At 61.8% G+C, this 27,270-nt stretch overlaps 12 protein-coding genes across 12 annotated transcripts; 7 read left to right on the plus strand and 5 right to left on the minus strand.

Annotated features, from left to right (window-relative positions):
• Positions 1-60: 60 nt before the first annotated feature.
• Positions 61-3,656, minus strand: RHTO_04225 (oxoglutarate dehydrogenase (succinyl-transferring); the record flags this gene model as incomplete). The annotated part of the gene is made up of 12 exons (XM_016417893.1): positions 61-324; positions 384-569; positions 629-818; positions 875-1,011; positions 1,069-1,293; positions 1,353-1,511; positions 1,572-1,851; positions 1,919-1,978; positions 2,037-2,068; positions 2,127-2,690; positions 2,746-3,078; positions 3,186-3,656. 12 exons carry the CDS (start codon positions 3,654-3,656, stop codon positions 61-63), a joined length of 2,901 nt encoding a protein of 966 aa, XP_016270809.1.
• Positions 3,657-4,240: 584 nt separating this feature from the next.
• RHTO_04226 (actin cortical patch component Lsb4) lies at positions 4,241-5,793 on the plus strand (the record flags this gene model as incomplete). Its single annotated transcript, XM_016417894.1, has 7 exons — positions 4,241-4,375; positions 4,428-4,531; positions 4,744-4,906; positions 5,012-5,227; positions 5,309-5,364; positions 5,469-5,493; positions 5,611-5,793. 7 exons carry the CDS (start codon positions 4,241-4,243, stop codon positions 5,791-5,793), a joined length of 882 nt encoding a protein of 293 aa, XP_016270810.1.
• Positions 5,794-6,300: 507 nt separating this feature from the next.
• Positions 6,301-6,944, plus strand: RHTO_04227 (uncharacterized protein; the record flags this gene model as incomplete). The annotated part of the gene is made up of 4 exons (XM_016417895.1): positions 6,301-6,306; positions 6,413-6,589; positions 6,755-6,866; positions 6,928-6,944. The coding sequence occupies 4 exons, from the start codon at positions 6,301-6,303 to the stop codon at positions 6,942-6,944; spliced, it is 312 nt and encodes a 103-aa protein (XP_016270811.1).
• A 654-nt stretch (positions 6,945-7,598) lies between these two features.
• On the minus strand, positions 7,599-10,067 carry RHTO_04228 (major facilitator superfamily protein; the record flags this gene model as incomplete). The annotated part of the gene is made up of 11 exons (XM_016417896.1): positions 7,599-7,875; positions 7,942-8,108; positions 8,197-8,290; positions 8,355-8,594; positions 8,662-8,913; positions 8,975-9,291; positions 9,358-9,518; positions 9,579-9,611; positions 9,663-9,710; positions 9,772-9,823; positions 9,882-10,067. 11 exons carry the CDS (start codon positions 10,065-10,067, stop codon positions 7,599-7,601), a joined length of 1,827 nt encoding a protein of 608 aa, XP_016270812.1.
• A 510-nt stretch (positions 10,068-10,577) lies between these two features.
• On the plus strand, positions 10,578-11,380 carry RHTO_04229 (6,7-dimethyl-8-ribityllumazine synthase, riboflavin biosynthetic process; the record flags this gene model as incomplete). The annotated part of the gene is made up of 3 exons (XM_016417897.1): positions 10,578-10,675; positions 10,728-10,859; positions 10,963-11,380. The coding sequence occupies 3 exons, from the start codon at positions 10,578-10,580 to the stop codon at positions 11,378-11,380; spliced, it is 648 nt and encodes a 215-aa protein (XP_016270813.1).
• Positions 11,381-11,649: 269 nt separating this feature from the next.
• Positions 11,650-12,928, plus strand: RHTO_04230 (uncharacterized protein; the record flags this gene model as incomplete). Its single annotated transcript, XM_016417898.1, has 3 exons — positions 11,650-12,171; positions 12,267-12,564; positions 12,639-12,928. 3 exons carry the CDS (start codon positions 11,650-11,652, stop codon positions 12,926-12,928), a joined length of 1,110 nt encoding a protein of 369 aa, XP_016270814.1.
• A 1,372-nt stretch (positions 12,929-14,300) lies between these two features.
• On the minus strand, positions 14,301-15,040 carry RHTO_04231 (stress response RCI peptide, putative; the record flags this gene model as incomplete). The annotated part of the gene is made up of 6 exons (XM_016417899.1): positions 14,301-14,309; positions 14,442-14,470; positions 14,581-14,616; positions 14,718-14,733; positions 14,798-14,869; positions 15,029-15,040. 6 exons carry the CDS (start codon positions 15,038-15,040, stop codon positions 14,301-14,303), a joined length of 174 nt encoding a protein of 57 aa, XP_016270815.1.
• A 339-nt stretch (positions 15,041-15,379) lies between these two features.
• On the plus strand, positions 15,380-16,617 carry RHTO_04232 (uncharacterized protein; the record flags this gene model as incomplete). Its single annotated transcript, XM_016417900.1, has 2 exons — positions 15,380-15,548; positions 15,617-16,617. The coding sequence occupies 2 exons, from the start codon at positions 15,380-15,382 to the stop codon at positions 16,615-16,617; spliced, it is 1,170 nt and encodes a 389-aa protein (XP_016270816.1).
• A 368-nt stretch (positions 16,618-16,985) lies between these two features.
• On the plus strand, positions 16,986-18,038 carry RHTO_04233 (uncharacterized protein; the record flags this gene model as incomplete). Its single annotated transcript, XM_016417901.1, has 6 exons — positions 16,986-17,139; positions 17,205-17,232; positions 17,294-17,556; positions 17,666-17,707; positions 17,772-17,799; positions 17,885-18,038. The coding sequence occupies 6 exons, from the start codon at positions 16,986-16,988 to the stop codon at positions 18,036-18,038; spliced, it is 669 nt and encodes a 222-aa protein (XP_016270817.1).
• Positions 18,039-18,469: 431 nt separating this feature from the next.
• RHTO_04234 (HUS1 checkpoint protein) lies at positions 18,470-19,879 on the minus strand (the record flags this gene model as incomplete). The annotated part of the gene is made up of 9 exons (XM_016417902.1): positions 18,470-18,594; positions 18,648-18,758; positions 18,816-18,886; positions 18,970-19,076; positions 19,156-19,260; positions 19,336-19,434; positions 19,495-19,602; positions 19,655-19,667; positions 19,722-19,879. 9 exons carry the CDS (start codon positions 19,877-19,879, stop codon positions 18,470-18,472), a joined length of 897 nt encoding a protein of 298 aa, XP_016270818.1.
• Positions 19,880-20,185: 306 nt separating this feature from the next.
• RHTO_04235 (NAD+ synthase (glutamine-hydrolyzing)) lies at positions 20,186-23,271 on the plus strand (the record flags this gene model as incomplete). The annotated part of the gene is made up of 15 exons (XM_016417903.1): positions 20,186-20,189; positions 20,294-20,371; positions 20,438-20,522; positions 20,619-20,650; positions 20,708-20,792; positions 20,848-21,132; positions 21,187-21,328; positions 21,360-21,700; positions 21,757-21,908; positions 21,961-22,138; positions 22,199-22,441; positions 22,497-22,628; positions 22,688-22,915; positions 22,986-23,115; positions 23,203-23,271. The coding sequence occupies 15 exons, from the start codon at positions 20,186-20,188 to the stop codon at positions 23,269-23,271; spliced, it is 2,184 nt and encodes a 727-aa protein (XP_016270819.1).
• A 228-nt stretch (positions 23,272-23,499) lies between these two features.
• RHTO_04236 (putative regulator of cell polarity) lies at positions 23,500-26,943 on the minus strand (the record flags this gene model as incomplete). The annotated part of the gene is made up of 4 exons (XM_016417904.1): positions 23,500-24,431; positions 24,491-25,786; positions 25,843-26,554; positions 26,617-26,943. The coding sequence occupies 4 exons, from the start codon at positions 26,941-26,943 to the stop codon at positions 23,500-23,502; spliced, it is 3,267 nt and encodes a 1,088-aa protein (XP_016270820.1).
• Positions 26,944-27,270: the final 327 nt, after the last annotated feature.

Genomic DNA, 27,270 nt, shown 5'->3' on the forward strand with positions numbered 1-27,270 from the left:
GTTATCACAGCTCAAGCGAGTCAAGAAAGGGTATTCGTGATGCAGAGATGCGAAAGAGGTCTACAAGCCGGCAAAGACGCGCTCCTCAATGTCCTTCCGTTGTTCCTCGAAGTACTTTTTGACGCCCTGAGCTGGCGTTGCCATCGCATCGCGGCCGACGTACTCGAGCTCAAGTCCGCGCGGGATGATTTGCTGGAGGCGAGGAAGGACGAAGAGGAAGGCGCCTGCGTTTTCCGGCTCGTCCTGCGCCCAGACGATCGACTTGGCCGACGTGAATGGTGCGAGGGCGTCGGAAACGGCCTCGTACGGGAACGGCGAGATCTCCTGCAAGCTCGATGACCGTCAGCTACCGCGACGGAGGAGAGCGAGAGCAGTGGACGCACCTCGATGCGAACGAAGACGATTTTGCCGTCCAGCTTGCGCTCGGCGCGCTGCTTGGCGAGCTCAAAGTACAGCTTGCCCGACAGCAGGACGACACGCTCGACCTTCAATGGGTCAGCGACTTGTTCGGTCAAGACGGGCTGGAAGGTCGTGCCGGGCGCCATCTCGGCGAGGGTCGACGAAGCGGCCTGAACATTCAAGCTCGTGAGTTCGAAGTACATGCGAGCGCGCACGACAGCGGACGCACCGGAAGACGAAGGATGCCCTTGGGCGAGAAGACGACAAGCGGCTTGCGGTAGTCGCGCTTCATCTGCCTGCGCAATAGGTGGAAGTACTGTGCGGCGGTCGTGACATTGACGAGGTGCATGTTCGGGACGAAGGGCTTCGAGCGAGAGAGCGGCTCGTTCGTGAGCTGGAGGAAGCGCTCGATGCGGGAGCTGATTGGCGAACGAGGTCAGCGAATGCATCTGGACACAAGAAGGGGATAGCTCACCTTGAGTGCTCAGGTCCTGCGCCGTCTTGTCCGTGCGGGAGGAGGAGCGTCAAGGCGCTCTGCATGCCCCACTTGGTCTCGCCGCCTCCGAGGTAAGTGTCGATGGTGACCTGTGCCGTGTTGTGGAAGTCGCCGAACTGAGTGCCGAGGTGATCAGCCTCAGTCTGGCTGTCGAAGACGGCAAAGGAACTCACCTGAGCCTCCCAGATTGGCAGCATCTTCGGCGAGACATACGCCAGACCCTGTTCGAAGGACAAAGGCGCGTACTCTGAAAGCGGGCTGTTGACGAATTCGATCGTGCCGGGCTGGGTCGACGAGCTGGACGAGGGTGGAGGCGAGGAAGCGAGGGTTTGAAGCGGGACGGCGACGCGCTCGGAGGTCTGGTCGGCGAGGATGGCGTGTCGTTGCGAGAACGTGCCCTGCGCGCGACAGTATCGTGAGTATCGCGCAATCGGAGGAGCAGAGCGTCGTGACGCACGCGACCGCTGTCCTGCCCGCAGAGCCGGACGTGGTTGCCCTCGAGCAGGAGACTGCCAAAAGCGAGAGCTTCGGCAGTCGCAAAGTCGATCCCTGTGCCGTCCTTGAGCGAGTCGAGCCGTTTGCGGATGTGCATCTTGAGCAGGCGAGGGTGGACGGTCTGCGCGGTCGAAGATTAGGAAGGTCGCATCGGTGACGGGCGAAGGAGAGCGAGACGCACGATCTCGTCAGGCACCTGTACGCTGCGCTCGCCAATCTCGCGCAGAGCCTGCTCGTCAAAGCCGGTGTCGACCTGCGTCTCCCACTCGCCCTCCTCCGGCCAGCGCATCTCGGACCACCCGCGAGGCATCTCCAGCTCGGGCGGCGTGAACTTCTCCGGGTCGGCGCCGGCGAGTGCTTCGTCGAGCGAGGCGAAGTGTGACTTGCGATAGGCAGCGGCGTCGGAGGAAGAGAGGGTGGACTCGGCGACCAGGTGTTGCTCGTAGAGCTGGGCGACGGAACTGTAGAGCAGAGCAATCAGGTCCGAATGAGGAGGACGAGACGAGGTACGCGAAGGCGACGGCGTACGGCAGGTCCTTGATCTTCGAGTACATGACGGGTGAGGTGAAGGCCGGTTCGTCAAGTTCGCTGCGCAGATGAGGCCAGATGAGTGAAGGCAATCCGGAGAGTAGCCTGGTGCGCGTACTTGTGGCCGCGACGACGGTATACGACCAGGTCCTGCCAAGGGGGAGACCATCAACTCAAGTCGCAGCGGCCGGACAGAAAGTGGACGCACGATCACGACGTCCTTCTTGAACTTCTGCTGATACGCCAACGCAAGCTTCATCGCCCTCGCAACATCATCCACCTTGTCCCCGTTGACATGCAAGACCGGCGCAGCAATCATCTTGGCCAGATCCGTCGCATAGAAGCTGGACCGCCCTTGCGTCGCGGGCGTCGTGTACCCGATTTGGTTGTTCACGACGATGTGCACCGTGCCGCCGCAGGTGAAGTGAGGGAGGCTCGCGAGGTTGAGGGACTCGGCTACGACGCCTTGGCCGCCGAATGCTGCGTCGCCGTGGATTGAGAGACTGAGGACTTTCGAGCCGAGTTCGTACGGCTGCGAAGATCCCGAATTTTGCGCTTCGAGCGAGCCAAAGGGGACTTGCAACCCGCGCGCAAAGCCGAGGGCGACGGGAGTGACGGTCTCGAGGTGCGAGGGGTTCGGGAGGAGGTGGACGGTGAGCGAGTCGGATGAGGAGGGAGGGGTGTACCGAGTTGAGAGGAAGAGATGGGAGAGGACGTCGTCGGTGAATTGCGAGGGAGGAAGGGAAGGCGGGAGAGTCGGCAGGCCGCGCATCTGGGAGCGGGACGAGATGAGCTGAAGCCGCTTGGGCAGAAGCGAAAGCCCGCACCTTCCGCACAAGCAGCCGCATATCAAGATTAAGCAGCTGCGTCAAGAGATTGAGCCTGCCGCGATGCGGCATCCCAATCACGACATCCTCAACGCCTCCCTTCGTCGCCTCGCCCAAGATCTTCGCGACCGCAACCATCATCGATTCCGCGCCTTCGCCTCCGTACCGCTTGACGTTCGGGAAACGCTTCGCAGCCCACTGGTCGAACCCTTCTGAGCGAGCGAGGAGCCGCCAGTTCTCGAGTTGTTCGGAGGTGGAGATGGGTTCGGCATGCGAGCGCTCGAGGAGGGTCTCGAGGAAGCGTCGTTCGTGCTTGGATGGCATGTGCATAAACTGCAGGCATGGGCGAGTACCGTCAGCGCATTTGCCGGCTACGCACAGCCAAACGTGCCAAACGCAAGCAACGCCTGGCGTTCGCGACCGAACGAGCGCCGACTCACCTCGTACGCAACGCCGCCACAGTACACCTCCGCCAGTCTCTGCGAGATCTCCTTCATTGTGCGCATGCGGCCCTTCCCGTCCTCGGGGAAATCAAGAATGCCCGTCGTATCGTACTTCTTCCCCTCATCCTCGATGCTCTCCGCCAGCGTCTCGCTCACGAACTCGTCCCTCTCCGGCTCGGCACCAAGCCCATACCGTCTCGGATCGAGTGCTGGAACAACCGGTCTCTGCGCCAAGTCGAGCGGGTCGACCAATGCTGCGCGGTGTCCGTGGCGCCTGTAGGATTCGACGAGGCGCAGGAGCGAAGCGTTCTTTGAGCGGTTCGCGAGCTCAGAGGGCGTAAAGTCGGGAAGGGTGTAGGTCTTGGGCTCTTCGTAGTCCCAGATGCCGCGGTCGTGAAGCGAGCGATGGCGAGTGTGCGGGAGGACCACACGCGGGCGAGGTCGGGTTCGCAGACTCGGGCGCAGCATGGTCGAGTGTGTGCGTGAGATGGAGGAGAGAAGAAAGAGGAGCGTGCCGTCCTTTGGCGAGTGAGCCGACGAGGATGTGGGGCGCGGGAGCCCGGGTCCACGAGGACGAGGAGGAAGGGTGAGCGGGCGCGCTCGATAAGCTCGATAGCGCGCGTAGACGTCGCCTGGGACGTAGCAAGCAGGCTCGAGCTGGAGGAACGGCCCCCGCTTCGTCCGTCCGCTCCCCAGACTGCCCGTCGACTCTCGAGCGTCCGTCGTCGTCCGTCAGAGGAGGATGTGGACGGACTCGCAGCCCTATCAGCCCTTCAGTACTGTCCGGCACCCCGTGCGATGCCCGCCGAGCCCTCTCGTCGTGTTGTGGACCCATCGCTCGTCTGCGGATGAAAGTCGAGGATTCGAGAGAGCGGCAGAACGGGCGCACTTGGGACTTGCTGAGCCCATTTGCGCGAGTCACAGAAAGCTGTTAGAGACCAGCAAGCATCGCCAGCTCGTACCGTAGCGACGTGGTCGAGTCCAAAGCTCCCTTCTCCTCGTCATCGCCCAACATCCCTTCTCGTCCTCACCACTCCACCCTCTCACCGACGATGAGCTTCCTCGCCAAGTTCAAAGACACAGCACAGAAGGTCGGCGTGCAGGCTACGGCGTTCGGACAGGCGGTGGCGCAGGAGGCGCAGTCCGGGTCTGCCAAAGCGATGACCAGCTTCAAGCTCGAATCCGAGGTGCGCCCGACTCTGCATATCATTCAGAGGTCGCTGACGCTCCCTCGAGCAGTGCACGAAAGCGGCGCGCATCTTGCAGTCCTTCCTCGCCGACCCCGCCCATCCCGAGTCGGCACTCAACTCGATTCCGAAAGAGGTCTTGCACAGGGCGAAAGGGCGAGTTGGCGCTCTCTGGAGTTCTATCAGTGCTGGCTGGGCGGGCTCGAGGCGGGATGAGGCGAAGAGGGACTCGGAGACTCCGCTGCGCAGTCTTGCGAGGTTGGTCGTGTGCCGCTGGAGGGACGGCACATCGGGCTTTGCTAGCTCACACACGTCCACTCCCGCGTCTACGCTCGAAACTAACGCCCGCCGCCCTCCTCCCCTCGCAGATTCGCCATCTTCACCGTCCTCAAAGCCGGTTTCGTCTGGTCAGGCAAAGCCGGTTCGGGCGTCGTCATCGCCCGCCTGCCTGACGGGACGTGGAGCGCGCCGAGCTGTATCGCGACGGGCGGCGTGGGGTTCGGTCTGCAGATTGGGGCGGATTTGAGCGAGGTCAGTCCCCTTCGCTCGTCTTACGCTGCTGGCTCTCGAGGGCAATCTCTCGTAAGCTTGCCTACTTGAGGAGAGGAAGTACTGACAATCAGCTTCGTCACGCAGTTCGTCGTCGTCCTCAACTCGGACGAAGCCCTCTCAGCCTTCGCAAAAGGCGGCAACCTCACCATCGGCGGCTCTCTCGCCGCCGCCGCAGGGCCCATCGGTGTCGGCGGAGCAGTCAACACGGCTATCTTGAACCCCGCGCCGATGTTTACGTATTCGAAGAGCAAGGGGTTGTATGCGGGTGTTAGTTTGGAGGGGACGGTGTTGGTGGAGAGAGTGAGTTGCTGAGCCGTTTTTCAGCCTTGATCTTGCTTCGACAGGAGCAAGTGCTGATGAGAGTGTGTTTCGCGTCCGCAGAAAGACGCGAACCAGGCGTTCTACGGGCAGGCGATTCCCGCGCTCGAGCTCCTCAGGTGAGCGCCCGACTTCCTTTGGGGACGGTCTTGCGCCGGGATTGGCGAGACGCCGTTCTTGATCTAGGAGTCCGGGAGCTGACTAGCTTCCTTTCGACGTACAGCGGCAAGGTCCCTCCACCCGAAGCTGTGCGTCCAGTCCTCCCTCTCTCCCCCCGCTCTTCTCTTGTCTGCTTCGCGAACCATCCCGTTGCCTTACACGCTCTTCCACGAACCAACCTAACCCTCCCCCTCGGTCGCGCGCAGGCCTCCGCCCTCTACGAAACCATCGAAGCCGCAGAATCGATCGACGAGTCTGGCCTGCCTCAACAGGCTTATGTCGTGCCCGAGGGGACGGTCGGTGCGACTGCGCCCCTTTCAACGGCGGGACAGGCACCGGCGCAGGGAGGGCAGGGTGGACAGAAGATCTTTGATGCGACGGGGGCGTGATGCGCGAGTGAGTCTGGGTGGGTTGTGCTTCACGAGTGTTCAGTACAGTACAGTATCTCTTTTCTCTCACGCTGTGTAAGACTATGCTTTGGTTTCAACGTCTCCTGGCCTCGTTGGTCGCTCCCTCTCTCGCTCCTCGTCCGGCTTTCCCTCGCAGACTCCCTCATCTCACCGAGCATTCTCTGCCTCTCCCTCTTTGCTCCACAGCGTGCTCGTCGCCGTCGTCGCTTTGTGTGCAAACGCGCGCTCGCTGATTGGCTGTCGCTCGTCTTCACCGCCTCCCCCGCCACTGTGGTCGACCTTCTCTGGCCCGCTCGCCTTCTCTCTCTCCTTCCTCACCCTCACTCGCTCACTCTCACACACAGCTTCACAAGGTGCGCGATACAGCTACACGCACTCGTCAGACTGAGCTGACCACGCCAGTCTTTGTCGCAGCTCGAACCGACTCGAACGAACCCCGCTCTACTCCTCGCACCTCGTCACTCGCTCTCGTTCGAAGATACAGCCATGTCGGTGAGTTTGCCTGTCTCCGTATAGACTGTGTCGAGCCGTAATTGCGGCCGGACGTCCTGGGCGAGGAAGAGCAACTCACGACCCCATCCTCGTCGCCTCGCAACAGACCCAGACCACCATCCTCTGCGGCGTCAACTGCGCCTGCGCCCCTTCCTCCAACACCCCCGCTGCGTCGTGCGACGCCCGCGAGAGCTGCACCTACGCCAAGGAGGGCAAGTGCGGGTGCGGAGAGGGCGGGTGTAAGGCTAGTCAGGCGAAGAAGGGGTGCCAGAGGGGGTTGAACGTGAGTGTGACTTGCTCTTACGTTGACGAGGAGGACGGAAGACAGATGAGAAGATGAGCTCGCTGTTTGGCGGGTCGCTTCCTCTTCCTTTCAGGTTCCCTTCTCCTCGTCCAGCCTCTGTCTCGCCTCAGAAAAACGCTAACTCTCGCTCCCCCTCTCGCACAGGGTGAATGCTCATGCCCCGCGGGAACGTGCCAGGCCGCCGAATCCGCGCGCGCGAACTGCGACCAGTGCAAGAACGGGCAATGCGACTGTGCGCCCGGGCAGTGCAAAGCTGGTGAGTGGCGCCCTGCCTCACCACCTTTCCTGACTGTGCGTTGACGTGAGTGCGAGGACAGCTGGCTTTACCGCTTGAGCGAAGTCGCCGTCGCCTCGTCAAACCTCAATCCTGTCTCTCCCCCGTCTCGCATCCTTTCTATCGGCCCTCTAGTTATGTCTGTAGCGCATCAGGTCTCGTCTTCGGTCTCTCGGTAATAACAGCATCTTTCTCGTTCTTCCGTTTCGCTCGCTCGCTCGCTCTGAGGGACCGACGGGAGCAGGTTCGCTCGAGCGGTGGGCAGAGATGGCTAGAGGGCTCGCTCCCGCAATGGGGCGAAGCTGGATGATTCACATTAGTTGGCGCAGCAGTTTGTCCATGGCTATCTACATTCGCCGTCGCACGCCTCAAACCTCAACCTTCCAAGGGGCCTTCACGCTCAGCCAGTGGAGGCGCCACCAAGCTGCGAAGGGTCCGGACCCTTGCAGCCAATCACCCGCCCCTTTTTCTCCCCCCCCCCCCCTTCTTCACCCTCTGGCGGTCTGTAACGCGCTGTAGAGTCGCCGGAAAACGTATCAAGCCCATCGAGCCTCGCAAGCTGTCCCACGGAGCCCGAGGCAGCGCGCTGTGGCCGGTCAAAGTGAGCCTCCTCGCCCGCTCATCGCTCGCTCAATAGCACCTCTCTGGAGAGCTCTTGACCAGACAGACGCTTCAAGCAGGTACACTACAGGTCCCAGCGAAGTCTACGAGGCTTCATAAGCGAGTTGTCGCCGAGTGCAAGCGGTCGTCGGGCGACCTCCTGCTGGTGGAGGCCCCTTGAACCTTCCCCTCCTCCGCCTTCCCCTCGCCCGCCTCCTTCTCCCTCTCCTTCAACCCCCACTTCTCCACATCCGTCTCGGTGGCGAGTGCGAGGTCCTTCATCAGCAGCGAGATGAGCAGTCCGGCGCAGGTGATCCCGAGGCAGAAGAACCAGATCGTGCGGGTTGAAGAGGCGAAAGAGGTTTTGACTGCCGTGCGGAGCGGTTCGGGGCTGTTGCATCCTTCAGCGTCAGCCCAGCCCAGCCCAAGCGAGAGAAGGAGCAAAGTAAGGACGCACAGGTCCTTGATCCCCGGAATCGCAGCAAACGCCTCATCCCCCCTCCCCCCAACCTGCTCCAGAAACTCCGCCGGCAGAGTCTGCGCCAACCGGTTCTGGAGGATCGTAGAGCCGATCGCGATGCCGAATACTTGGCCGAGTGAGCGGATGAAGCCGAAGAATGCCATCTGCGCGCGAGCTTGCAAGCGTTAGTGCGAGGAGCGGGAGGGAGGATGGAGAGGGGAGAGGGGAAAGGGAAGGATGAAAGGAACGCACGGCGAGCGGTTGTTGTGAGACTGCGATAGGCGCGAGGACGGGGAAGTTCAGCCCGGCGTAGAGGCCGCCTGCGCCGATGCCGAACAAGATCGGGCTGCGGGCGCGCGGAACGTCAGTCCGCCTCATTCGTGTGCGGATAGGATGGAGGGAAGACGCACAATCCAGCCCACATGCCCGTCTTCGAGTCCCACTTGAGCAGCGTCATCAGCCCGAATCCAACGACCATGAACCCCCAAGCAATCACGTTCTGCGCCTTGTATTTCCCGAGAATCGTGACGGATGCGCCGGTGAGGATCGCGAAGGGCGCGATGGTGAAACAGATGGGGAAGAGGTCGATGCCTGCGCGGATGGGGGAGACGCTTTTTGAGGCTTGGAAGTAGGCTGTAGGGAGGAAGTAGCTGCGAGACGGGCGGATCAGAGTCAGTACCGCTTGTGCGAGAGCTGGAGGGCGCGGAAGGAACGCACATGACGGCCAACACGCAGATGCTGTGCAGGAAAGTCGTCACGTATCCCACGAGCGCAGTCGGGTGTCCCAAGATGTTGAACGGCACGGTCGGGTACTTGACAAACCTCGCCTCGACGACGAAGAAGACGACGAGGCCGAAGATGCCGAGGATGAGCGGGGCGAGGACGTGGTAGGATGACCAAGGGTAAGCTGAGCCGCCCCAGGTCAGGCCGAGGATGAGCGCGGTGGCGCCCGCGACGAAGATGACGTTGCTGCGCGAGCGTGAGCGGTTAGCGTTTCTCATGAGTTGCGATGCAGCGCCGTGGCACGCACGCATAGTCCATCTGCTCGAGCTTCTCCTTGAGGGTCGTCTGAGGCGCCTTGATGTCAAGAAACACGACGACGAGCGCAAACGCGAGTCCAGTCAAGGGCAAGTTGACTTTGCGTGAACGATCCATCAGCTCATCGTTCGACGAAAGAACGTCTCGCGAGAACGCACGATAAAACAACCACCTCCAAGCGCCGGCAGTCGCGAGTCCTCCGCCGATGGGAGGTCCAGCGACGCTTGCGATAGCCCAGACGGCGCCGAGAATGCCCATGTACGAGCCTCGCTCGGCGAGGGGGACGAGGTCGATGACGATGATCTCCGCCTGCGCGCGCGAGAGCAGTGCTCGGGTCAGACTCGCTCTCCTTGAGAAGCAAGTGAGTGAGCGCACCATGGTCAAGATCGCGCCACCACCGATACCCTGGATTGAGCGGCCTGCGATAGCCATCGCCATCGACTGAGCGGCACCGGTCAAGGCGCTTCCGAGGGCGAAGAGGAGGAGTGCGGCGACGAGGACGGGACGGCGTCCGAAGATGTTGGCGAGGCCGCCGGCTGCGCGATTGAAGACCGTCAGCTGTCGGCACGTTGGCTGCGAAAAAAAGGCCAACGCACTCCAAGGGATGAGAGCGGTCGAGGTGAGGGCGTCTGCGGGACTGAGGTCAGCTCCGGCTCGTCAAGCGTGATAAGGACACTCACAAGCCGAACCGATCCACGAGTAATCGGCGCTCTTGAAGTCTTTGGCCACTGTGAGCAGCGAAAGAAGGTGAGTGCGAGACAGCGAAGCGGAGGAAGGAAGCGAGCGTACTGTTCGGGAGCACCGTCGAGACGGCCGTGACATCGAGGGCCGAGAGGAACATCTGCGGAGTAGCAGCATCAGCGATGTGCGGTTTGAGGGACAGCGAGAGTCTCCCGCACCGAGAAGCAGAGGGCGACGAAGATGAGCCAGAAGCTCAGCGGCTTCTTCGCCGACTTCGGCGCACCGTCAAGCGACTCGACAAGAGTCGAAGCAGCGCGACCAGGTTCGGCGGGAGAAGAGGGAGGAGGATGGTCTTTCTCCATCGTCGAGGACGGACTTGGCGAGGCGAGGGGTGCGGAGGTCATGGCTTGTGCGTCGGGTTAGGCGGCGGTGCGTGGGTGTGTGATGAAAGGAGAGTGAAGGAGAGAAGAGCGAACGGAACGAAGCTGGGCGAGGAGAGATGGAGGTCCTCGGGGAACGGAGTTTCGCGAGATCCGAAGCCATCGCACGGCCTCGTCAGCGTAAGCCCACGGCCAGCGGGCATCGAGCGTTCGGTCAGAGACGCGCACGTTCTCTGGGCGAGTCGCAGAAGCTTTCCGAGGCGCAGGATCCGAACAAGGACCGGTTCAGGCGAGGGAGGAGGGGAAGGAGGCGAAAGAGGTGTCGTTGGCGAGCGGATCGGTCGGCGCTGGTACAAGCATGCTCCGTGTGTCCCTCAAAGTCGTTCTAGCGTGCAAACGAACCCGTCCAGCGAAGTCGAGGGAACAGTTCGTTCCCGACCGCTCGCTCACTCATCGCTTCCACTCCTCGCAACACGCTCACGACCGCTAGACAGGCGCTTGACCAGCTACCTACCTGTTCATTCTGTCCCCACCATGGTCGCCGGAGAGCACGACTCGACCGTCAAAGGCCTCGCCGACTCGGGCGAACGCTTCGACGGCTCTCCGCTCCGCATCCTCATCGTGCACGCGCGGTGCGTCGTCCCAGCCTTCCTGAGTCACCCTCACTGACGATCGCGCGAGCAGATGGAACGAGAGCGTCATCAAGCCGCTCGTCGAGGGGTCGGTACAGGTCATGCTCGCGAGTGGGGTCAAGAGGGAGAACATCGTGATTGAGACGGTGCCGGGCAGCTACGAGCTTCCGATGGCTTGTTCCAGGTGCGTGCGGCGTCCAGTTCCGGCAGTGAGATCGCTGTCCCCATCATCCGGGGTCGGGTCGAGGAGGAATTGGTTTCACGTACTGACCCCGAGATACAAACAGGTTGATCGCCGCCTCTCAAATCCAAGCCTCTGCCACCGCCAACGACTTGATGGGCGCCTCCTCCCTCCTCGACTCGTCCGCCCCTGCCCCCTCGTCCTCGTCCTCCGCCTCCGCCTCCTCCGGCCCCTTCTCCGCCTGCATCGCTATTGGCGTCCTGATCAAAGGCTCAACGCAACACTTTGAATACATCTCCGACGCCGTCTCGCACGGCCTGATGCGGATCCAACTCGACACGGGTGTGCCGGTGATTTACGGCGTCTTGAATTGCAACACGGATGAGCAGGCGTTGCAGCGTGCGGGCGTCGGGAAGGAACAGAAGGGACACAACCATGGGGAGGACTGGGGAAAGGCCGCGGTCGAGTTGGGCGTCAAGACGGCGAGGTGGGCCAAGGGGAACATTGGGCAGGCGCAGCAGTAGACGCCGGTCAGCGGCGACTGTGTAAAGAGCCGTGCAGTGTTCGTACCGGCTGAATCGAGCAGAGCTGCGGGATGCTCCTCCCTTCCCTCGCTTTCTCAACGAGTTGTCCGCTGTCAACTCGAGTGAGATTTGCATGGCGTGGAGAGCGTTGTATGGGCCATACAGCAGCCTGCTCCTCTATGAAGCACAGCGAGCAATGCCGATGAGGCCTGAACTTCCCGCTCACCAAGTTGCGCTTCCACTCTGTCCTCTACCACTCGCACTCGGACATGGGTCAACTGTTGACTTGCTTGAGCTGTCACGGCACTGGCGCGGAGCCCAGCACTCGCCAGCATACGCCCCCGGCCGCTGTTCTCCTCGCTCCTCTCCCGCCTCTGCAGCAGCCGACCCTGAACACCACCTCGACGCCCGGCACAAGCACCAGTACCTTCCCCTTCTCGCTCGTACACTGGAGCTCAAACGCTATCGTCCACACCTACTCCGCGAGTCTCGATCCCGCGCTCTACCACGAGATCCACCTCATCAGCTCCGCTCTCGCTTCCCACACCCAGTACATCTCCATTGTCACGAACAGCTTGCGCAATTTCCATGCCCTCCGTGATCCTCGGACCTGTCCTCGCTCGTCCCCACCGTCTCTCGATGAAGTTGCAGAATATCTCCAAGCGAACTTTCCCCAACTGCGCATCTGGGACCGGCTAGATGACGCGTGGGGCGTCGTGGAGAAGCGTGAGTCTGCAAACGTGATCTATCTGTGCGAGTATGTCATGGCAGACATGGACAAGTGGCTACAGGTGAGCCGCTCCCTTCAGTCCTGCCCGACACCCTCAGCCGCTCCATCATTCCTCACTCGCCCTCACGCACATGGACTGATAGTGTAGGCGAGCAGCAACCACATGCCGCCTCCCCCGTGGAGCGTTCTGGTCACTGTATCATCGCGATCATCGTCATCGCTCACCAGCTCGTTCACGCGGCAGCCAAAGCTTTTTTCAGCGAGGACAGCACACCTGAGGGCCTAGGACCTGAGTCAGGCGGCGACAGCAAAGTGGGATGGGCAGGAGAGGGGCAGCTTTTCGGTGGATATGTCTCCCTCGAGTGGGCTGGCGGTTTCCCTGCCTTCAAGATCGACCAAATCATGGGCTTCTTTCTGGAGGATCCGACTACTGGACAGCAGTACCCGATTGAACGTGAGTTCTGCTTCTTATTCTGCTTCTCCTCACGCAGGAGAATGGCTCATCACCCTTGGCTTTCCTCCGTTCAGACCAGTTTCTCATCAGATGGGCTGACGACCTCCGTCAAGCTCTCCTTTCAAATGCGACTTTCCCACTGCGTCCCATCAACTTCGGCACTGCCACGCCTGCCCCTCCTCCTCAGCCTGGCTACGCGCGCGTCCGCATTGCCACAAACCAGCGGTACTCACCTCCGACGTTGCCGGTACGCGTTGGCACAGGACCTTGCTACCGTGTGACCGGCGGACCATACCACAACGACCCGTACAGGCAGACTCGCGGTAACAGCGAAGGTTTCGTCTCTTCCGACACTTCTGACTGAACTGTTACACACAGCCAAGGGTCTTCTTGTGCACTTAGTACTTCTGTGGCCACGGAGGAGAATGAAGGAGTCAGTATGCATCGAGAGAGGAGAGCGATATCGCGAAATGAGTCCCGCTGGCTTTACGCAAAGTCTCGGGAACGCTGCTGAGAGTGTAGGGATTTATTCTACTTGCCAAGATGAGGTAAAGAGTTTGGAGTATGCCTGTGTATCCAGAAGCAGGTCGTCAGTGTCTGTGCAAGTCCCCAAGTCCAGGAGGCGAGGAAGGAGAGGATGGGAGGGCAGGGTTGAGAAGGATCCCAGCAGTCGGATGCTTGAGCATGTCATGAGCACATCAGTATCTGTTTTGAGAAGAACGAGAGAGTTGGCAGGATCCCGCAACCCTGCTGGAATAAGAACCGCACAACGGAAGCAGATCACAGCGGAGAGGACCTGTGCATGCGGGTGCTTGAGCAGTGCTAGCAGAGGCACGAAGACCCCTCAAGGATGCGCGGAGAGCAAACCAATGTAGCAGGAGCGGGAGCGAGGCGTCGACAAGATCGTTGCGCACAGCGGAGCTCGAGTTGGGAAGGTTGCAAGTCGAAGTCTCATTCTCTGGCTTCACGTCTCAAGACAGACTCCGCTATACCTGCTACTAACTTGTATGCTGGGCCGTTGAGGCGACGAGGCTGCTGCTGGTCCTGGGTCAACAAGGCTAGTTCCGTCCCGCCTTCCCTGACGAACTCCACATTCCCGACTTGCCCTTCCTCCATTGTTACTCGCTCAACACGCCCAGACACTTCTGCCCTTTCCAAAGAGTCTATACCACGATGTGCAGGTCAGGAACGACTCGGGAAGTGCATGCGCCGCAAGATCCGTCCCTCGCCTCCTCCTCCCTCTTAAGGTCGCACACCTTTGCTTGACTGGGTTGCGGTATGGCGCTCCTGCTACTCCGTACACTTCCAGCTATTGACAGTCCATCACCGACCCTTGAACAACTCAACTCGCGCGCTCTCCTTCTCCCGGACGAAAGTCTGCTCTTCCCTCCTCGACCTCGCAAGTACCCCCGCTCTCCTCTCATCTCAGGCGCAGTCTGCTAGGTAGCTAGATCTCGTTCAAATCAGACGCAGGCGTGTGAAAGAAGAAGGAAGCGGTTGAAAAGAAGCTACAGGTTGAGAAGGAGGAAGTGTCCGTTCCGTGAGAAACAGAGAGGTAGTGTCGATTAGGGGAAGGGGAGGGGTACTGAGGCGCTTGGTACTGCTGTGGATTGCCAAAGAGGGCGATGGAGTCAGTAGGCGGAACAGGCAGAGGTCGGACTGGGGGCGGCAGGTTGCGGACGATGCCGAGAGAGTTAGGGCGACTTGTACGCACAGCCAAGGGTTGTGTTGTGCGCTTAGTACTTCTGTGACCATGGAGGAGGAGGAAGGAGTCAGTATGCATCAAGAGAGGAAAGCAATATCGCGAAACGAGTCCCGCTGGATTCGCGCAAAGTCTCGGGGATGATGCTGAGTGCGTAGAGATTTATTCTACTTGCCAAGATGATGTAAAGAGCGTGGATGATGCCTGTGTATTTTGAAGCAGGTCGTCAGCGTCTGTGGAAGTCCCCAAGTCCAGGAGGCGAGGAATGGGGCGGAGATGGCGGGAGGATGCGGCGGAAAGGGCACTGAACGCACCGGGGATGTAGCCGAGGATCGTAAGGAGGACGTTGACTGTGCGCGCGAAGAAAGAGGAAGAAAGGACGGGGGAGGAGGAGGAGGGGGAGAAAGTCAGCGAGTCGGGACTTCCTGGCGGCTCAGCGGTGAGGACGCACTCCAGAAGTCAGCATTCTGCACAATGCACGGCGTGTCAGCTACGCGGTTTAGAGCCTGGAGAAGGAGGAGAGGGACGCACGCAGCCACGCTCGAGGAAGACACCAAGAGGCGGGAGGATGATGGCAAGGATGATCTTGCAGATGTCCGAGGCCTGCGCGACATATTCGTACAGGTTAGCACAGCGGTCCTCCAAGCCAAAACCTCGTTGATCAGGATGTGACGGAATCGCCGAGGTGAGGGGAGCGAGGGGCTGGCTGGGTTTGCGGCGCCCCTGCGCGCGCGCCTCGAGACGGAGCGAGATGAGACTGACGGTGAACGGCATTGTCGGATGTGTGTTTGGGTGGTCTGCACGGTGAGTACGAAGCGAGGGTGAGTGGGATGAGCGTGCGATGTGAGGGAGGGCGTCATCGGACTGCGGGAGACAGAGGACGGACGGGTGTTTGAGCGGGTCTCGGGTGTGCGCTTGTCAATCTGTGTTGAGTGAGAGTGTGGGAGTGCTCGAGGGTGCTCACTGCGAGTGTCTGGCGAGTGCGAGTGATGGTCGAGCGAGAGAGCCAAGTCCCACGACGGGACCCGCTCTCGGTGAGAAACGGTCAGCGCACTCACGCTGGCCGGGACAAGACTTGCAGAGTGACGACTGCACAGCCAGGGATCACTCGGGATGCCCGCACTCGCACCGCGCCAAGCGGCCACACCGACCACCACCACCTCCTCGTCGTCGTCGTCCTCGCAGGCCAACACCGACGGGACTCGCTTCCTCCCCTCGCAGACGGGCTCGCCAGACAGCGAGAACCAGTCGAGCGGGACTACATTCGACATATGGAAGTACAGTGCGTCCCATCCACTCTCGCTCGCTCTCGAGACTCTCCCAGCTGACAAGACGAGTTCGTTCGAGCAGTCGTCGTAATCGTCCTCGCCTGCTTCGCTCTGACAGTCTTCATCCGACTCTGCCTCGTCCAGCGACTCCGCCGTAACCGCTTGCTCGCGTTCCAAGCCGCCGAGGACAGACGCCACGCCGAACGGCGAGCGAGGAGGCAGCGCGAGAGGGAGCTGAGGAGGGTCGAGTCGAGGGGGAGCTCGGTGGGCGACAGTGTGTACGAGCGAGAAGAGGACGAGCAGGACGAGGTACCGCCGCCAGCTTACGACCAACCGCCCGCCCTTCCTCCTCCCGCGACTGCGACTGCACCAACTCCACCGTCCCGCCCAACTCCCTTCTCCCGCTTCTCATCCTTCTTCAAGCGCCACCCACCGCCCGCTCCTCCTCCCACCCTCTCTTCCACTCTCGCTCATCCAGTCCCGCTCCAACCGCTCTCCTCCCCCGCCGCCGCCGCTGCCGCCCCTCCGCAAGGCTCGAATCCGAACCACGCGCCCTCACCGAGCACGATCGCGCAAGTGACCGAGCTCGGGAGGAATTTGCGCGCTTTCGCCGGAAGCGGGAGCGGGACGGGCCGACGAGCTTCTTCGGACGCGGGAGGAGCGAGCCAAGGGGTAGGAGCGAGTCCGGCAGTCCTCGCGTCTGCCGCTACCGCCTTCGCCCAGTCTCGTCCAGACGACGACGCACAACGAAGAAGGGCTGAGCGTCGAGCGCGTCGGCGAGAGCGCAGGAGAAGGGAACGAGAGCGCGAGGAGGGTCTCGGTTTGCCTGTGTATTCGAAGGAGGTGGGAGAGGGTGAGGAGGTCCTCCAGCGTGCGGAGGGTGCAAAGGTGGACGAGGAAGAGGGGAGTAGTGCAAGTGAAGGGGAGAGTGAGGACGAGGGCGGGGAGGAGGAGAGGACCAGGCGGAGGGAGTCGGTTGCGAGTGGGACTGGGACGGCTGCGAGGAGGGTCGAAGGTGTGGGTGGAGGAGGAGGAGCGGGGGAGGATGGTGTGGCGGAGCGCGGACGAGATCCGCCAGCGTAGGGGCGGTTGTTCGCCCTTCTCGCTTGCCGTCTCGTCTCACAACGGGTTCGCAGGTTGTTCAGTCCCGTTTTTTTCGACGTTATTCAGTGCCCGCAGTTGTTGTATTCACACTCGTTCCCTCCGTCCTCGTTCTCGCGCGAGTCGCCTCCTTGGCTCTGCCTCGTTCGCATCCTTCGCCGCTCGCAACTCCGCTTAATCCGCCTCGAAGTCGCTTCCCACTCCTATCCCGCACAGTCCCTCTCGCCGCGGCGTCCTTTGCCGCACGCACCCTTTTGCTCGGCGCGCACACACCTCTCCTCCTTTCTCCTCCTCGTCCCGCCTTCGCCTCCCTCTCCCTCTCTCCTTCTTGCTCTCCCTTGCTCGCTCCCATGGCCCAGACTCGCCATTCAGTGCTCAAGACCCGCCTCATCCGCTTCGTCGACCGCGAAGGCGCGATCCGTCTCCCCTCCGACGCCGAGGACGAGGAGAAACGCTTGCCGTGGGTTTTGAGTAGGGAGGAGGCGAGTAGGGAGGGGTATACTAGTGCCTTCGTGTTTGCTTCCTCGAGGATGAGCGAGAGGGAGACTGATATTGGCGGGTGAGGGCAGATGTGCATTTGCTCGGCGAGTGTATTGCGTGCGTCCTTCGTTCTTCCCTCTTGCGACGTAAAAGTAGGCTGACCACGTCCCGCACGCAGCGCCTCAATCTGGAACGCCCTATGCCTCTTCTACCTCCTCCACCCTACCTTTCTCTCCTCCCGCTCTCCCACCCTCCTCCTCAACCCCAACCCCAACCCCGAATCAACCTACCTCTACGCCTTGACGTTCCTCACCCTCGTACCCCTCGCGATCGGCGTGATGGCGGGTAGCGCGGCGTTGTGGAGCGATGAGGAGGCGGATGTTGAGAGTAGGAAGGGGTGGGGAGGGGCGAAGAGGGCAGTCGTGTGGATTGGGACGGTCGGTGCGTCCTCACCTCCTCTCTTGGCCTGGAACAGGAGCTGATGAGTCGGAGGTGGGACGCGCAGGGTGCATCGCAAGCATGTGGCCTCTCCTTCGTCTTGCCGTTGCAGACTGGGACGCGCAGTACCAGGCCGAAATGGCTGTCATTCTCAGTGCGTCAGCTTCATCTCCTCTGTCGTCGCTGGGAGAGAAGGGCTGATCAGGGTAAGGGAACAGTCGTGTTGCAGGCGTTCTTGGTGAAGAGGTGGGTCTTCGCGCTTTTCCTTGTGACCTTCGCTCACGAGTCTCGCCATCTATAATGTGTGAGCTGACGGACTCTGGCGGTGCAGCGGATCCGACTCGTCTTTCCCTCACGACTCGCGCATCACGCTCTCTCCCGCCTCTACCGCCGACCTCGCTGCCCTCGAGAAGGCGCTGGTAGAGAAGGACATGCGCACTGCGGATGAGCAGAAGGTCAAGATTGTCGTGCAGTTCTGCGCTTGAGTCGCGAGTGCGAGTTCTCGAAGCGAGAGGAGGACGCAGGTAGGGGAAAAGGCGGGAGGCGCGATACCCATAGTCCAACTCGTTCAGTCATTCGTTTTTTCATTCTCGCTCGCATTGCACTTGTATGCTATCCTGTCCTGATCACGCGGAGGGAGAAGAGCGAGAGTTGGTGAGGGTTAGGAAGGTCAAGCCCGTGCGAAGGGAGTTGCGCCTTCCTTGCAAACGCTCCTGCTAGTTTTCGCCGATGATGCTCGCTGCGAGGCTTCAGCGAGCGACCGGGCCGGCAAGCGCGTGAGGGCACAGACGGAGCGGACTCCAAGCGGCGCTCTCAACCCCGACTGCCGTGACTCGAAGGAAAAAGAACGCAAGCGTCGACGATTACAACAACACGACCCGCTATACCCTATACAACCCAGACAGCGCCCACCCAGCTAGTCCTCGTCGTCCCCGTCAATCTTGACCGCCGGGACGTAGAAAGTCAGTACCCCGCCTTGGACTTTATCCTTGCTCTCGCCGACGTAGACATAGAAGATGGCGCAGTGGTTCGAGCAGAAGCCTGCGTGCACGAGCATGAGCGAGCGGGAGGTGTGGAGAGAGAGGGGGACGAACAGGCGATAGTGGTTGTCGCGACGGCGTAGGTGTTGAGGAACCGAAGGAGGTTCTTCGTGTCGAGCGTGACGGAGAAGAACTCTGCTGGGTCGTCAACTTCGGCGGTCATGGCTGTGAGTGTCGGGAAGCGTCAGCGGGGAAAGGGCGGAGAGAGCGAGATGGACGCACACTCGCCGTTCGGCCGCTTCAGGCCTCGCCATTCAGTCTCGACTTTCGCTTCGTCCGCCTCAGCTCGCAGCCTGTGCACAATTCGCCAGTTTCTGCGATCAGTACGGCGCGCCAAGAGCGAGGCGGACTTGAGAGGCAGTGGGCCCGAACGCACCGCAACTCGCCGAGATTGTTGGCACTGATCGTGACGTGCGACGAGATCGTCTTGAGGCGCTCGGTGACGGTGCGGAGCTTTTGCAGGGCGGGGAGGATGACGATGACCTGCGGCAAGGCGGCTCGAAGTCAGCGGGCAGTCTGAAGCGAGGCTCGGGGACATTCGCCGGTGTAGAGCACGACGCACCTCTGGTTGAGGACACAGCGGCTCCTTGAGCTCTTTCAGGTCGTCCGTCTTGAGCACCTTGACCGCAACGTCCTGCGTGATCTCGAGGCGCTTGCCGAGACGGCTCTGTGCGTCCGCCGAACGAGTCGATCAGTAAGGCGTCTCGAGAAAACCGAGCCGAATGTGCGTGCGGCGACGCACCGACGACTCGATGACGAGCGAGAGGACGGGATAAGCGCCGTCGCCTTTGCCCTGGTTCCCACCGCGCTTCGCCAGCTTGGCCGTGACCTGCGTTGCGCCCTGTTGTCGCACACACAAGTGAGCCGATGGCCCCTCAGAACGAAAGGAAGGCGGACTCACCGATGCGGAACGGAGAGCCTTGGCGAGGTGGTCGAGCGAGAGCTGGAGGTAGATCTCGTTGTTGTTGTTCGACTCGACGCGCATCGTCGATGTGTTGAAGATTGAGTCCTGCCGGGAGCGAGGTGAGCGGAGTACCGACGGCCTGTGGAGAGCGGCTCACGTTGGCGATCTGGCTGCAAGGCGAGGAGGGTCAGCTCAACCCTGACAGAATCGTGGTGCCCGCACACCTCCAGACCTGCACATCGCTCTTCGTCCCGGTTGGCATGCAGATCAAGTGCGTCGTCTCCTCCGTGAGCTTGAGTGTCGCCGACTTGCCGAGCGGGGAGAGGGACGAGATGAGGCGCGCGAACTGCGACGGGTTCGAGATCTCGGCTCGGAAGCGCATCTTGACGACTCGTGTGGCGCTGCTCGCGCACTGGGCAACCGCTATGGGGCGAGTTGGCGGTGAATCCTCCTTGCACTGATGAAGCGACAGAGGGGGAGGAATGGAATCGCAACGGCAAGCAGCGCCCTCGCTCCGCCTTCTGCAGCTTCAGACACGTCCAGGAAACCGAGCAAGCAGGCAAACAAGGCAGTCTGAGCGGGCGAGGGAGACGAGCGAGGTCAAGCTGTCATCTCGAGTCCTGGTTGACTTTCTACGCTTCGCCGCTCACCGCTTGACACGCCTCGCTGAGCGTGAAGGGACTCAGAGATGGGTGCGCGACTCTCTGCTGACCTGCTAAGCTGAGGCGAACCACCCGCTCATCCTCTCTCCCTCGCCGCCTCCTCCCCACTTGCCGACGCCTCTCGCTACCCTCAGCTGCGTCCGTACACCCCGCAGGAGGACTCATCACCGTCGCAACCTGCTCGCTGAACCAGCACGCCCTCGACTTTGACGGTACGCAGCCTTATTCCGCTCTCGTCGGTCCCCGAGGTCCAGTCGAACTGATGCCGAGGCTCGCAGGAAACCTCGAACGCATCCTCCGCTCCATCAAGATTGCCAAGGAGAAGGGAGCAAAGCTGCGCATCGGTCCTGAACTCGAGATCACGTATGTTTCGCGCGCTTATCCTCCTCCTCGACTGGACATGACGTCCGAGGTCTCGCTCTTTTCCTGCGACTCGCTGACTATTCAGCACGCCCGCAGTGCCTATGGATGCCAGGATCACTTCCTCGAAGGTGCGCATCTCCTCAACTTCCCTGCCGAGTCGCCGAACTAATCATTCGCACCTTCAGGCGACACCCAGCTCCACTCGTGGCAGGTTCTCGTGAAGATCCTCGAATGCGAAGATGCATATGATATGGTCGTCGACGTCGGAATGTGCGCGGACTGACTTTGGAAGCCTTACCTCACGCTGACCGCAGTTCTGTCGCAGGCCCGTCGTCCACAAGAACGTCCTCTACAACTGCCGCATAATCCTCTACCAGCGCAAGATCCTCCTCATCCGCCCCAAGATGTGGCTCGCCAACGACGGCAACTACCGCGAACTTCGCTGGTTCTCGCCGTGGATGAAGCACAAGCAGACCGAGGACTTCCACCTACCCAAGATGATCGTCGACGTCACCGGCCAGCAGACTGTCCCCATCGGTCATGCGGTCGTCAGCACGCAGGACACGTGCATCGGTGTCGAGCTGTGCGAGGAGCTGTTTACGCCAGCAGCGTGCGTCTTGTCCTGCTTACTTGCGATGCCCCGCTGACACAGATTGCCACGCAGTCCCCACATTGAGATGGCGCTCGACGGCGTCGAGATCTTCACCAACTCGTCGGGTTCACACCACGAGCTGCGCAAGCTTCGCACGCGTATCGACCTGATCAAGGAGGCGACGCTCAAGGCGGGTACTCTCCCCACCTCTCTCGTGATCCACGCTAACCTTGTTCCCTGCGCAGTCCGGCGGCCTGTACCTCTACGCGAACCAGCAAGGCTGCGACGGCGACCGCCTTTACTACGATGGTTGCGCCTTCATCACGCTCAACGGCCGAGTCATCGCCCAAGGCTCGCAATTCTCTCTCAACGACGTCGAAGTCGTCACAGCGACCGTCCACTTGCAAGACATCCGCTCGCACCGCACGTGGAGCAGTCGGAGTATGCAGGCGGCGGGACACGAGGGGGCTTTCCAGCGCGTCAGGGCGGAAACGAGGCTCAGCTCGGAGGACGCGGAGGACTTGATCGAGACGCAGGTCGACCACGAGGGCGAGTTCGAGTACAACATGCCCGAGGAGGAGGTTGCGTGCGTCCTTTCAGCTTTTTTCAGCTTGCCTCTCGCCTGACGAGCCTCCTGCGCAGATACGGACCGGCTTGTTGGCTGTGGGACTACCTCCGTCGCTCGGGCATGGGTGGCTACTTTGTTCCGCTGTCCGGTGGCATCGACTCGTGCGCGACGGCGACAATCGTCTACTCGATGTGCAGGCTGGTCGCCAAGGCTGCGGCGGAGGGCAGTGAGTGCGGCCGCCAAGGTGTTCAGAAGCACGCTGACTTTCTCCATCGCAGACGAGTCGGTCATCAAGGACGCGCGACGAATCGCAGGCGAAGCAGCCGACTCGTCCTATGTCCCGATCGACCCGCGCGAGTTCTGCGGCCGTATCTTCCACACATGCTACATGGGAACGTCGAACTCGAGCGATGAGACGCGGAACAGGGCCAAGGGTCTCGCCGAGGCCATCGGAGCGTGAGTTCCTGGTGTCGACCTCGACTCGCTACGTCGCGAGCTCATCCTCTCCTCGCACAGCTACCACACCGACCTCAACATGGACGCCTGCGTTGCCGCCATCCACACCCTCTTCGCCTTCGTCACCGGGAAGAAGCCCGAGTACAAGGTCCACGGCGGCTCGAACGCCGAGAACCTCGCCTTGCAGAACATCCAAGCGCGACTGCGGATGCTACTTGCGTACCTCTTTGCGCAATTGCTGCCTTGGGTGCGCGGAAAGACGGGCGCGTTGCTTGTACTGGGCAGCGCAAACGTTGACGAGGCGTGGGTTCCTGGTCCGCCGTCGTTTCCGTTCCGTGCTGACGCCTTCTGCTCGTAGGCTGCGTGGGTATTACACGAAGTACGACTGCTCTGCCGCCGACATCAACCCGATCGGTTCCATCTCGAAGGTCGACCTGAAGCGCTTCATCGCCTGGGCCGGAAAGGCTTTCGAGCTGCCCATTCTCGACGAGTGCTCGCGCATCCTCACCCGCTGCGGTGTCGCACTTGCTGACAATGTCCACGCCGCAGCTTCCTCAACGCCACGCCGACCGCCGAGCTCGAGCCGATCACGAAGGACTACGTCCAGTCCGACGAGATCGACATGGGCATGACCTACGAGGAGCTCTCCATTTACGGCCGCTTGCGCAAGCAGTCTAAGATGGGTCCCTACGGCATGTTCAACAAGCTCGCGATCGAGTGGGGACACAGGCTCAGCCCCACCGACATCGCCGATAAGGTCAAATACTTCTTCAGGATGTACGCGATCAACCGGCGAGTCTTCTCTCACCCGATTTCATTACGTGCTATGCTGACAGATTGTTGACAGGCACAAGATGACGACGCTCACCCCGTCGTACCACGCCGAGGCGTACTCGCCCGAGGACCAGCGCTTCGATCACCGCCCTTTCCTCTACAATACTCGATGGGCCTGGCAATTCCGCGCCATCGACGCCAAGGTGCGTCAGACTCCTCTCGCATCCAGATGGGTCACCAAGCTCTGCATGGCTAGTTGCTGATTCTCAAATCTCCTCTTCGTCTCGCAGGCTAGCGCCATGCCGGACAGAAGCAAGAAGGGCGAGGCCAACAAGGGCGACAACGTCCAGGCGGCCTGAGGGGGCTCTCGATGATTCTCTTACTACTCTAGATCCCGCTGCAACACTGTATATGCTGTTGACTCGCACAGAACCCGTCTCAGCGACCTCCGGCGCGAGAATGTCCTGCGATGCACGATGAACCTGCGAGAACCCTAGGATAGCGGAAAGCGTGTGCGACTGACGACGGCGTATATGCAAGAACGAGCGGAAGAAAGTGTCTGCTGGAACGTGTGAGAAGGGCGCCGTCTATCGAGGCCTTACGCCGACCTCGCCAAAGGCCTTGAGGGACGACCCACGCGGCGCGACTGAGCCGAGGAAGCCGCCCGTCTTCTCTGGTGGGACAGGCGCGCCCATCGAGGCGGCGAACGAGGGTGGCAGATCGATCGTCGGCGCCTGCGGACTTGTAGGCGAGCCGGGAGCGTAGGCATCGTAAATCTCCTCGAAGCTCTTGTCTGAGAGGGTCGATTGGCGTCGATCAGTCGCCTGAGCCGACGGGGGCGAGGAGGAAAGGAAGCGCGGGTCGGCGGGACCTCCGGAGAGGCGTTTTGGCGAGCCGCCGGCGCGCGAGGTGACTTCGAAGCTGGACCCGCTCTTAGTGTGCGTCGGGACAGGTGCAGGTCGCTGGGGTGGATACGACTCGCGGAAGGGCTGCTGCTGGTGTTGCGGCGGTGCGGAAGGAGCGAGCGGTCGGTCGTCGTCGTCTTCCGGGATGTAACCGTATCCTCCGGGCGTGTTCTGCGCGGGCGAGGGATACATGACCGACGGCGCCGAAGTCCGTTCGTTCGTGCGCTTCGGCTCGCCGGCTGCCGACGACGAGAGCGGTGGCGCAAAGAGCGTCTTTGGCGGAGAGGAAGAGTAAGGCTGCTGCTGGAAGTATCGCTGGTTCTGCTCCTCGACAAGCTGCTGGTTTTGCACCTCGTAGCTCGGCGTTCGCATCGGCGTCTCGGCAGTGCGTCCTCCAGCACCCGCACGCTTCGGCTTGCTGAGCCCGACGCGCTTGTGCGGCGCCTCCTTCGTCAGAGGCGGTCGCTGCGAAGCTTCGGCTGGCGGTGACGGAGCCGAATGCGAGTCCATCGACGCGCTCGAGTCTCGGTTTTGCTTGCGCATGCCGGGGATCGGGACAGGCGGCGCAGCGGGGGGAGGAGCGACAGGCTTCTGGATCAGGCCGAGGTACCAGACTGCGGCGCAAGACTGGTCAGCGACTTCACTACAGCCTCGAAAGCCCAGCGCAACGCACACATGAGGTTCGAAATGAGGACCTGCTCGTAAAGCGGTCGTCGCGGGTTGGCAAGCTTGATGTGGCTGAGGCGGTAGACGGCGCGCTCGACGTGGATCGGCAGGCGGTAGAAGTTGGCGTACTTGCCGTTCGGCAGCAAGACGCCCGAGGCGGTGGGCGGAGGCGGCGGGATGCGAGGTTCGGGCGGAGGCGAGGGAGCGCGAGGAGGCGGACGCTCGTGCTCCTCCGTTCGCTTGCGACCGAAGAGGCCTCCGAGAAAGCCAGACGACTCCTTCGTCTTCTCCGACGCGTCCTCTTTCCCCTTGCCCTTCTTCTTCGCCTTGTCCTCCGAGCTGCCGAGACCCAGCCTTGCCCATCCGCTCTTCTTCTCCTTCACACTCGGCTTCGGCGACTCGGGTCGGGGTCCCTGGGGAGACACGCTGTCCCTGCGTTTAGGCAGAGGGACGGGTACGGCCTGCGGAGGTGGGATGTCGGAGCGGAGAGAATGTTGCGGGTGAACGGTGTACTGCGGCTCGGGTGGCGGCGGAGGAGCAGGTGCAGGAGTCGGAAGGTGGTGTGTCGCCCAGTCGTAGTCGGGAGAGGCGGGAGAGATGGTAGAAGGAGAGGAGGAGGACGAGTCGGAGACGGCGGGAGGTGTGAGGACCGCCGGGCCGTATTGAGCGGCGACGGGTTCTGGCATCGCAAGCGGCTCGTCCTCCATCGGCTTGTCGACAAGGACATGTCGGAGAGGTTCCGAAGGTGCGGGAGACGCGACCTCGATGTGTCGCGGGACATGCTGGCTATCGGAGCTGGGCGGCGATGCGCCTGTCGCAGCATCGTCTTCCGCCGACGAAAGTGTCGTCTGACGCGCCGGCCCGCCCGCTCGCGTCTCCTCGCTCTCGACACTTTCGTCGAAGCTGATGTCGCCAGCGGGGAGTTCTCCGTCTTCCGCCGTCGAGAGTGTCGTCGACGAGGTTGACGCCCGGAGGTCGCCTGTGCTGGACCGAGACCGCCGTTGCGGCCCAAAGCGAGATCCGCCGCGACCTACTTCGCTGCCGATGCTGCCTTTGCGAATCTTGGTGCGGGCGTTGCGGCGAAGGATCTGGCCGGGCGGAGGAACGATGATGGGCGCCTCGTCGGACAGCTGGTCGCTCGTCTCTTCCGGCGTCGACTGCAGAGTTGTGCCGAGCTCGGAGGCGGATGCGGCGGCGGCGGCAACGCGGTGAGGGTTCAAGCTGAGACTTCGCCGCAGAACGCGGCCGAGGCGCTCGCCTTCCTCCTCCTCGCCCGTCGTCGTACCTTCTGCCTCAGCTTTCGCTACGCAGACAGGGGTCAGCACATACAGACATCAGCAAGATAACAGCCGGGCGCACCCGCCAACTCCTCCAACCTCTGCAAGTCCTTGATCGTCAACTCCTCAAAGTTCAGCACGCTCCTCCTCTCCCTCCGTCCTCCATCGCTCGCAGTCCGCTTCACCCCCGCACCCTCGTTCTCGCCCACCCCATCGTCCGTCCTCGGCTTGTATTCGCCCCTTAACAGACTCGCTCGCCGACTGACTCGGTTTCCCCCTGCGCTGAGCGAGCTCCGTCGCGCGAGTGCTTCGGGACGCGTCTGGTCGCGGATGAAGGCCTTAAACTCTTGAGGTGCGAGCTCGGGATGCAGGCTTGCGGGTAGCCAGAAGAGGTCCTGTGAGGAAGAGTAGGGCGTGTCTGAGGGTGAGGCGGACGAGTCGGATGAAGGTGCGGTCGAGGTCGAGGTGGTTGCGGTAGGGAAAGGAGAAGGAAAGTGTAGAGGAGGAGAAGGGACTGGCGGAGGTGAAGGGACAGGATGTTCGGAGGGTAGTCGTCCGGCAGCTGACGAGCGACGCCGTACGAGCGTGCCCGTCTCGGCTGGCACTGGCGCAGTCGGCGAGATAGGCGCGCCACCAGGACCAAACTCGTGAGGCGGCGTGATGGTCAGAGTGAGCTGCGGTCGTTTGGCGGAAGGCGGAGGAGCAGAAGTTGGCGGGAGAGTCGGCGGAAGGTCTGGGTCGACGGCGATGGGCTGGCTCATCGACCGTCGTCGCAGTGAGAGGAGAGTCTCCATCTGTAATGCGGGTCAAGAATGTCAGTCTACGCGAGAGAGGCGGTTAACGAGCTCAGACGGACCTCCGCCCGCAACTCGGTCATGCTCATCTCGCCCGCGCCGTGATCGAGTGCATGCTCGTTCGACTTGCGCCCTTCGAGCGCGTCTTCTGCCGCAGCTCGTTCACGACTGCGCGTCCTCTGCCTCTGCAACTCGCGCTCCCTGCGTTCCTCCTCCTGCACCTCGCGATACGTCCGCGACCCGCTCCTCGACCTCGTCGACCCGAGGATCGGCTGTGCAGAGGACGGCGGGAAGCAGTGGTCTGCGTCGGCGAGTTGCTGGTACGGCGAGTGAGGCGAGGTTGGTGAGCCGTGAGGTGGAGAGTGGGGAGGGGACGAGACCGAGGCCATCACGCCGCGGAGTCGCCGTCTTTGCGCTCGTTCGCCTCGTCAGTCAATTTCTGAGCTGTGGAGCACACTGTCGTCGAAGTGCAAGCCCGTCAAGCGGCGTTAAAAGCGAGAGCGGGCGGGTGCCGAGGCGACAAGCGATGAGACGGTTCGATGGGTTGCAGACGTCGTCCAACGGTCGGAGAAGGTGCAATCTGCGCGGTAGGTAGCGAAGAGAGTCTCTGTCAGCCCTTGCACGCTTTGATCGGGCCCGAAAGACCCGCTGCGGCCGCAGAGACGCCGTTCGCGAGCGTGTCGTCGAGAAGACGACCCGCGCAACTCGCTTCGAAC

This window comes from Rhodotorula toruloides (genome assembly GCF_000320785.1).
Source record: "Rhodotorula toruloides NP11 unplaced genomic scaffold Scaffold26, whole genome shotgun sequence".
Taxonomy (NCBI): domain Eukaryota; kingdom Fungi; phylum Basidiomycota; class Microbotryomycetes; order Sporidiobolales; family Sporidiobolaceae; genus Rhodotorula; species Rhodotorula toruloides.